Here is a 9,947-nt window from a genome sequence, read left to right as displayed (position 1 = left end):
CGCCTCGCATGCCTATAGCGTTCTGCCTTTCGTGCGGGGCGCATTTGCTGCATGCCGTAACGCCTGGCACCTGGAGCGCACCTGGCGTGCGCGCCTCAATAACACTACGCAAGATAAATAAAATATATACTACCAAATCACAAGATAAAGTTTTAATCATTAAAGCAAATCAAGCTATTCATCAAAACAAAATAACTAAGCAGCTAGAACACTTAAGATGTTCACTAAAATTAGAGCAAAGCAAGCAATCTAATAAAACAAAACAAATAAGTAGCAAAATAATAGCCTAATGACTCTAATTATCCTCATTAACATCATCATCATCCCCTTCAAAGGGAATATCCTCCTCTTCAGTCTCCTCATCATTATTAAACTCCTCTTCATCTTCCGACTCAGAAACTAGGTCCTTCCTTGACGATGAACCAATACTACTCGAAGATCCTCGAAACCTACTAGTCGATCTTAGATATATAGCATCATCTTCTTCAGTTCCCATCGCATCTACTACGAGTCTAGGACATCATATGTAAGGTTGTCCTCGCCCTCCACCAAGTCATTCTCTACATTTTCATCTTCACCGAACTGCCCTAACAACCACTCATTGCTTTCATCTATATCAGCCAACTTAATCGGATCAATAGAATCTCTGCAGTCAAATCTCTCCTTTAAAGCTTGGTTGTACTTGCAGTAAATTAGATCTTGCAACCTATTATGATCTAATCTATTCCTCTCCTTGGTGTGTCTGTAATTTATACAAATCAATCAAATTAATATTCATATCTCTAAGGGAATTAAATCTATTTTGTTGAATAAAATAAAACTTATCATACTTGCTCAAAAGTAATCCAACTTCTTTCACAGCCAGAGGAGCTACAAGTAAGGCTGAGGACTCTAACAGCAACCTTCTGCAACTCTGGTGCTGATGCACCATAGGACTCTCACCAATTAGTAGTGTATTTTCTATAAAAAATCTAGTCAATTAAGGGTTTATATTATGCATATTTACCTGGAGACTTCTTCTTTCTGTTTCTCTTAACTATCTCTATACCAAAAAGACCCTCAACATGCCTGTATACATCCAACCGTCTATCAACTTTGTCTTGGTCTTGTGTGAGCACCATCTTCTCAATGACTTGATAAAGATATTTCATAACTTCATCATCCCCTTGAATGCTTGGATAATCTTAGAAAATACAGGATATAATATTCTGCAGCATGCAAAGGCCGATGAAGCTGATCCTGCCACCTCTTATCAATGATATCAAATACCCCAGAATATTTTGTTGAATCATCAACAAAGGCTTTAGCAATAGCCTCCTTAGATCTATCCATAGCCTCATAAATGAATCCCCATAGCAGGCTTCTTGTCACCATCAACAAGTTTCAGAACACCAACGAGAGGAGCTGTGAGCTTGAGAATACGAACGATGTTGTTCCAGAAAGATGGCATATGAAGCTGATTTGCCCTTTGAAGATGATCTAGGAACCATCGGGCCTCTTCCTCTATCTTTAGATTCTTGTACTTGTACTTGCACTTGCTCATCTTCAAGCTCATCATCGATCTCCACCATGTTCTCATCTCCAAGATCGTGGAGATAATCATCAATAGCTTGTTGTCTTTTAGCTATCTTTTGTCATTCTCTATAATCTTTTAGCTCTTCAACCACATCAGGAGAGACTTTTTGACAAAGCCTAACATTTTTGCGTTCCCTATCTGTCTCGATTAGATGCTCTTTTTGTCGGGATATGCCACCATTTGTGATCTTGTTATAAAATATACCCTTGTGTCTATTGGCATTCCCATTATCAACTAATGAAGTATATTTCCACGTAGGATTTTGTCTCCACTACCCGCCGATGAAGACATATCTATACCAAAACACAATTTTCTATTACATATATGCATTATGCAACAAAACTGATAAATTCATATACTATATAGATTTAGTGAATCAAACTCATACGTTAATTTCCATGCAATCATGCAAATTATTCAAACTTTCATACTAGTGTATTTATTGTATTGCATCACTAACAATTATATTGCCAAAGAAAACATAGTTAACAGTCAAGAGCGAGCAAAAAAAAAAAACAAAACAACAGTTACCAGTCGAGACAAAAGTCCACTTAATCTCTCTTTATATGTTAGTTTCCACTTAGGGTATGTTTGGTTGTTTTTCGAAAAAACCGGAAATGGAAAACTCACATTTCAACTCATTTCAAGAGATTTCAAGACATTTTCGACATTTTTTTGTTTATTTCGCAATGAAATCACCGTCACGTCACCGTCACGTCACATAAGAAACAAATCCAGCCGCAATAGTAACAATGTTTTCAGCAATTAAATAATCTGTTTTATTCACAGTCACTGTTTCAACAGTGTTTTTAGTAATTAAAATTTCATTGAAGTGACATTTCCAAGTGTTTTTAGAGGTTTTTGGTGTGAAAACACTTTTCTCAAAAATCTTACGTGGCATCTTACGTGACACCTTCATTTTTTAAATCACAAAACAAAACAAACATGTGATTTGAAAATCGGTTGAAACCAAAATCCTACGTGGCAGAGGGGATTTCTTGAAATCTGACGTGGTGGGGGGTTTTCTCGTTTTTTTAGCAAACAAATAGTCCCTTACTCTCTCTTTATATGTTAGTTAGCAAGTGTGATTATCTACACCAAGTATTAAGTTGCTTCTCCACATTAATAACACATACATTTTCATTAAAATAAAATGAATCCAGGTACTTTTGAGCACAAAGTTTTTTAGCAACTCTAGATGCAGATTGCTTCAGAAAGTACTCAAAATATCCAATAGTTTACTGTTCAAAATACTTTACTGTTCACTGTTTACCAATTTTCACGATTTCATCTCATGACTTGAGTGTGGAATCTTTCAGGAGAACTGAGAAAGGAAAAAAGAGAAAAAAGGAAAGCAAAAACATAGTTGAGGGAAAAAGGGAAAACTAAGAGAATTGGAAGAACGTACCTCAATGTTGATTGCCACTCGTCGTCGCTGATTCTGTTGATTGCGCTCGCCATCGCCGATTCCGTCGATTGCCACTGCTGACTTGTGAACGAAGGAGGCGCTGCAGTGAGACCAAAGAGAAAAAGGGGGAGATCGAAAGCTACAGCAAGCCATAATATCCAGATTTTGCCTTGGGTGGAGTTATAAGTATTTGGGTTTATGTGGGAAACGGGTTTGTACCCGATAACCTGCTGGACTAACTTAAAAAAAAAAAAATCAAAATGCAAGCATTTAACTGAGGCGATCGCCTCTACGAGCGCGCAAGGCGCTCTCCGGGCGAGCACCCAACGCAAGCGTAGCGCCCCGCACCTGTTGTGGGGCGCTATGCCACTGTGCCGAAGCGCCCAACACCTGAGGCACACGCCCAGATGCGCCTTTAAAAACACTGTTTCTCACAATGGATACTTTTGGTCTAGCATGCAACAGGTATGTATACGTGATTACTTAAAAAATCAGCTCTACAAATGATGTTCCGAGTGTACAAATATTTGCACACGAAGTGCACATTGGTGAAATCAGATTGATGATTAGAAAAATCAAATTGATATAGTTTTTGGACAAAATGACAAATACCCTTTAAAGTATTGTTGGAGTCCCAACTTGCCTCATAAAGTATCAACTTGTCTATTTTCCCCTTACTATGTTTTCTTGCCCAATACAGTCCTTTTGTGGAGCGACCATCAAATACTTAACAGAAATTTCAAAAATTTCAATTAACCCCCAAAAAATTTAAAATTTACAAAAAACAACCTTAAAAAATAAAAAATTACAAAAAACACGTTGAAACTTTCAAAATTTATATAACCCCATGGATATTTGAAATTACAAACGACTACTGAAAAATACAAAATTTTCAAGAAAACTTGAAATTACAAAAAAACACCTTGAACTAAGAAGTTAACAAACAACCCTCTAAAAATATGAAAATTACAAATGGACCATGAAAATTTTAAAATTTGCAGAAAGTACCCTAAAACTTTCAAGAAATTACAAAAAATACCCTTTAAAATCCATAATTACAAACAGATCTAAAATTGGGATTGTTACTAATTTTGAATTTTTAAGGTGTCTTATGCAATTTCCAAAAGTTATCCAACTGTTTTTTTAAGTGTTGAATTTTTCATGCTCTTTTGCAGTTTTTAGATTCTAAAGGGCTTGTTTGTAATTTTTAAAAATTTTTGGGGTGTTTTTTCGAACTTCAAATTTTTTGTAAGGTGTTTTTTTTGTAAATTTTGGAATTCTCAAGGTTTGTAAATATCTGATTTTCAAGGGTTGTTATAATTTTCTGGGTGTATTTTGTAATTTCAAAATTTTAAGGGTGTCATTTGTGATTTTTGTTTTTTTGGAGTTTGTAATTTCATTAAAAAACCCAAAAAATTGATATGTCATGTCATCATTCGTTAAGTATTTGATGATAACTTCACAAAAGGACCACATTGCGCTAGCAGACATTGTATAAGAAGGAAAATATGCAAATTGATACTTTGGGGATAAGTTAGGAGTTCAATCATACTTTAAGGGGGAGTTAATCATGTTGTCCATAGTTTTTATTGCAAACTCGTATTAATTTTTAGTGTCAATCTTTTCGGTGGATAATGAACTTCTTTCACTTGTTATAAGTATTTCTGGTGAATAACTAGATTAGGAAATGTTAATTATAATTCTTATGGGAATAATATTTAGTCTTAGAAGACAAACCCTATTTAAAGGAAGACTTGGATATAGCTGACTGTTATAAAGGTATGCTTGGTAATGAATTTTAAAAATAATAAATATTTGATAAATTAATTTGTTAAAATTTTAAATATTTTTATTCAATAAAATTTTAAAAATAATTTATATCTTTAAAAAAAGAACACAAATTATTAACTTGACAATTTTTTACATCTATATTGCACAGGTACCAGTACGGTTACAAAACACGAAAAATTTGTAAAAGATAGGGTATGGGGACATGGCTAGATGTATATTTATATACACATATATTATATATTGGAGTTAATAATTTATATGAAAAGAAGGATGCGATTTAAATTTCCTATAACATCTTCATGTTTCTTTTAGTATGTGGATTATAACTTGGAAAATCACTAGTTTTTAAACTGGACATCCAAACAACCCTTCAAAATCATAATTTGGAACCTGATGTCCAACGAGTTTCAAGAAATGAATGTGAAGTGTTGGATATGTATCCAAAAAATGTATGACAAGTGTTTTAAATTAAAACATGTATTGTATAATTGAGCACATGCCAGAATAAATGTATGCATATATCCAAGGAGTGTCCGGAAGTTTGGGTGGTACAAGTACAGGTAAATGTCAGGTGGGTGAAGCTTCAGATTAGATGTACCGAGGTAAGATAGATTTAGATAATCTGTCTAATATGTAATCTACATCAGGAGACATGTCTGTTGCTTAATAACTAGAATTCTTAAAAAATATAAATGATAGTGTTGTACATATGAGCAATATATGGAAAACTCTGATTAGTAACAGACTGAACCATGATATAAACATGAAAACTTCTTATATCATGATTTTTCATATAAATTAAAAAATAAACTTTGGTATAGAATATTACATCCAGAAATATTATGGTTTTGTTAAGCTTGACTGCTTGACTAATATACTTCTTGAAGATTGAACTTTTCTGAAAACGATCAATGTCAAGTGTAGTCTAATAAAAATAAATCTCTACTTGGATAGTATGTGATGTATGTTTAACAAATATGTTAGGATTGGATACAGAGAGTGCTCTTTTATTTATAAATTATATGTTCTTTATTTCCATCATGAAATTAAAATCTGTCTAGAACCTTAAGAAAGTATTTATTATAATCTTATTATGAAAAGTACGCTTTGTCTTATGCATAGTCTTTAGGAAAAGCTAAGTTGCATGGAAACGGGCACGAGTACTGGTACGGGTGTGGGTACGGGTAGGGGACACGGCAAAACTGTAAATTGTAGGGTACGGGGACACGGCTATATATATATATATATATTGAATTAATAATGTACATGAGAATTTTTTTTTCCGCTTCATGTGTCATTAGAATTAAAATTTCGATCACATTTTTGAGTTTATTGTATCATATTGATTATCGTGAATTGAAAACTACTCATTTTTTTACTAGACATCTAAATGACCCATTAACTATATATTTTTAAACTTGGGTATGGACTGAAACGAACCCGACCCGTATCCTATTAGTTTCAAAAGACGGATGTGAAGTGTAAGCTCTACGTCCAGGAAGTCTTTGACAAGTGTTTTAAATTAACACATATATCGTATAATTGAGTACATGTTGTAATAAATGCATGCATATATTCAAGAAGTGTCCATGAAGTTTGGGTACGGGAAAGCGGGTAACATAGAGGAAAAGTAAGGCACAATGATGGTAAGTATTCTTTGTGTAGGGAGAAATGCTAACATATCTTGGCATTTTTCAACTTGAGCTGGCTGCTAATTTACCCCGGAGGATTTCTAAAGTAGAATAATAGTGGATAAGGTTATAGATTTCCATAATGATGGTCCAGTTTTGCTTATATAATTTTGATCGTACAGATTAATGATGATTTTAGATCAATGGTAACTTATAATAGATGAGTCTAGAGGAGTAAAATGTTCATTATCAAGAATGGAATTGGTTTCCCTGTTTGAACTTTGAAGGATAAAGATGCTTACAGGGTAAGCTTGAGGTACCTAATGAAGCTACATTTGCCTATAAATCTTTCATAGATAAAGAATGCACAATAAGATAGCAGTGACCAGTGAGACCAATGTGTGAGCATAAGGTTAACGTATTAAAACTTGAAGGATTAGATCATCCTCACTTGTTTTACCAAAGTTTAAAGAAAAGTATTGTTTGACTGTAGGTTTTGCCTCTTTCTTTCAATGCCTTGGTTTAAGGAAATATATTAATTCACAGCATATATTGATAAAAAAATGTTTCTTTGTTGACAACAGAAGGTTGCAGCTGTTGTTGATGACTTCCCTCTTGGCTTGCATGATAAGTACCTTTTCTGTATAAGGTAACCCTCTTTTCCTTATCTAATATGCCTCATATTTATTGTGAAGATTTTTTTGTAGGACCAAGTTCTGATTCTATTTTTGCAGTCCTGTTGATATGACTGATGATATTTCTGCTCAGGCTCTGGTGCAGGTAATAGATTTCGTTTGGTTTCCTCATGTTGTACTTGTTTGCTGATTTGATGAATCGAAGTTGAGATGTCTGAAATATGAGAGTGATTAGTTTGCAGGAAACTATGCAAAGACGGGCCTGGTTCGTCTTAGAGAAATATTTACACCTGGATCTCTTCAAGTTCCTAAATCACAAAGTGCACTTGAAGAGCTTGAATCTATTCACAAGGTAATCATTCTGGGTCTAAATCTGTTTAAGTAGGGGACTTTCTGGAGTACATCTAAGAGATTCCAACTGTTGACAAATGAAAAACCACTAGAGTAGGTAACATCTCGTCTAAATGCAATGGTATAAATGACACCTTTTGGAGTGCTATCTTTCACCAAAAAGAATTGATTTAAGAATCCTCCTGAGAAGCAACCAAATCAGAGTGTTTATGTTTTATCAGTATTTAAAATAAAGAAATCTATCTTCAAAGAAAATGTCTTGGGTTGGTAGAGGGAACCTTAAAATTTCCTGAAATTATGTGGTTTACATCTCTGGGTATAACACTTGAAATTGGACGTACACAACCTTAACGCTCTTTACTTCTTGAAATTATAGAAACTCAAATTTGATTCTTATTATATTCAAATCTATATAATGTAAGTAAAGAAAAATAAGTTGGTACATTTGATATAATTTTCTTTAAAAAATGTAGATCTCTGTCGTTTTAACTAAAATTATTTTTGCTAATCAATTTTGCCAGCATTATTCATGAAATTTCATCGTTCTCCTCACATTGTCATAAATAAGGTGCTGGATCTCTATATATGGTTGAGCTTCAGACTGGAAGAATCTTTCCCGGACCGTGAGTTGGCTTCCTCTCAGAAAGCAGCCTGCAGCTTGTGAGTGTCTGCTAATTTAACCTTTTGTGACCTTTTTTGGGTTAGTTGTGGATAGACCCCTTTACTATCGCGCAATTGCGGATAGACCCTGTAGCTATGTTGTTGCAGATAGATCGCCTGAGTGAAACTGACTCTTTTACCCTCAGAGAATGAGAAAATTGATTTTCAACAAATAGACATTTTGAGGGTTAATAGTCAAAAGAATTTCACAACTGGGGGTCTATCTTCAATAGGGTGATAGAACTAGGGTCTATCAGCAATGATTGTACGACTATAGGGGGTCTACCAAAATTGGGCAATGCTACTGGGTGTATACTTGCAATTAACCCTTCTTTTTTTTCCAAATAATAAGGGTCTGATATCATTTTTAATGATGTGTATAGATTGATTGAAGAGTTTTTAGAGAGACTAGGATGGCAGAAGCCGGGAAAGGCAAGTTATCTACGAAGTCAGCTACATTTGCAACAGCAGTATCAGGCCATATTGCAGTAAGATCTTTAGTTTAATTGAATAATAAATGCATGTGAAGTTTTGGATAAAGACACCATAATGCTCTTGAATAAATTAGTAATCAAGAATGTCTTGGTTTTTTGTTATATTAGACCCAAGTCTTTGTTAATTCTATATTAGAGCCCCAAATCTTCGTATTTTTTAAATCACCCCCAAATTCATTTAGTTGTTTTAAATTAGACTCCCAAATCTTCGTATTTTTTAAATCACCCCCAAATTCATTTAGTTGTTTTAAATTAGACCCCCAAATCTATTATGTTGTTTAAATAAGACCCTCAAATCGATTAAATTGTTTTAAATAAGACCCTAAATTCGAACCTATGTAAAGATTCAGGGGGTCTAATTTAGGAATATGAATATTTGAGAATCTACTGTACAAGTAACAAAGATTTGAGGGTGTAATATGAAAAAAACCCAAATGTTTTACCTCTTTTTCAAATGAGAAATCCTTATATATCATAACCACTTTAAAAAATCACTGATGAACATCTACTGATGAAACAAAATCCAGTTATCTTTTTTAGTTTCTCGTTGAGACCAACAACAGTAAGGCATAGCATGCACTAATGAATAGAGAAGTCCCTACTGTAGGTAGTTTGAATTATCTTTCAGGGTGAGGAGATAAAGGATGTGTCTTAAGGCTGAAATACATCTGAATGGAGAAAAGAGATTCACATACCTGACTCCGAAAGGTCTAGGATAGTGGCTTTGTTGTTGTCATTGTTATGCTATAGGTTTTTCTGACAGAACCTTTGTTATGCTATAGGTTTTTCTGATAGAACCTTAGTCTGCCATAGTAAACAACAATAAATCCTTTATCCTAAAATTTTAAGGGTCGAATGCATGAATCCAATTCTTCAATATTTAGTTCCGCTACGGGTTATCTCCTTCGTTAAGTGAATTATTATCATATCCCTTTTAATTGCTTCCACTTAGGCTCACACTATTTAACTGATGATCAAACCAGTTCTTTCTCACTTTATTCTTAATAAGAGCAACCTTACTAAATGCGGTTTTGAATCTTAGTGTATTATGGGCATGTCTCTTGCAGGTATTCTCAAAAAGCTACAGATCAGGAATGAAAACTTCCAGCATAATCATTTATCCGATCAACACCAAGCAGATGCTTCTCTTTCAGGGTATTTTATGGTGCGGCGACTAGATTTCATGACACAGGATAATTATTGCTGCTAATTATTTGATGCAAGATTTAGTGTACAGACATTTTGTTAATAAAACAGTTCTTTTTCGGGAAAAATAGGGCAAGATGCTCTATTCAAAAGTATATTATATTTACAAAGAATACATACGAGGTGATATGAAGATCCAAAGAAACAAGGTTGATACAATGGCAAGATACGTTCTGTTAATCAAACCGTTGTCTT

General features: G+C 34.0%; 1 protein-coding gene across 6 annotated transcripts in view; it reads left to right on the top strand.

The window, feature by feature from the left end:
• Nucleotides 1-9,937, top strand: part of LOC109835434 (ATP-dependent RNA helicase SUV3, mitochondrial) — a 41,525-nt gene extending 31,588 nt beyond the window's left edge. For 4 of the 6 annotated variants that reach the window (XM_020403415.1, XM_020403416.1, XM_020403413.1 and 1 more), the window contains exons 12-17: nucleotides 6,991-7,055; nucleotides 7,141-7,186; nucleotides 7,277-7,393; nucleotides 7,961-8,052; nucleotides 8,436-8,484; nucleotides 9,614-9,937. In XM_020403415.1, the coding sequence (XP_020259004.1) occupies nucleotides 6,991-7,055; nucleotides 7,141-7,186; nucleotides 7,277-7,393; nucleotides 7,961-8,052; nucleotides 8,436-8,484; nucleotides 9,614-9,724 (480 nt within the window). In that variant the 3' untranslated portion in view covers nucleotides 9,725-9,937. Of the gene's footprint in view, nucleotides 1-6,990; nucleotides 7,056-7,140; nucleotides 7,187-7,276; nucleotides 7,394-7,960; nucleotides 8,053-8,435; nucleotides 8,541-9,613 lie in introns of those variants that run through there. The other 2 variants (XM_020403414.1, XR_002245621.1) reach the window with 2 other exon arrangements.

Source organism: Asparagus officinalis, chromosome 3, assembly GCF_001876935.1.
Source record: "Asparagus officinalis chromosome 3, Aspof.V1, whole genome shotgun sequence".
In the NCBI taxonomy this organism is placed as follows: Eukaryota; Viridiplantae; Streptophyta; class Magnoliopsida; order Asparagales; family Asparagaceae; genus Asparagus; species Asparagus officinalis.
The sequence above is the reverse complement of the archived record's forward strand: the minus strand, read 5'-3'. Positions and strand labels throughout refer to the sequence as shown.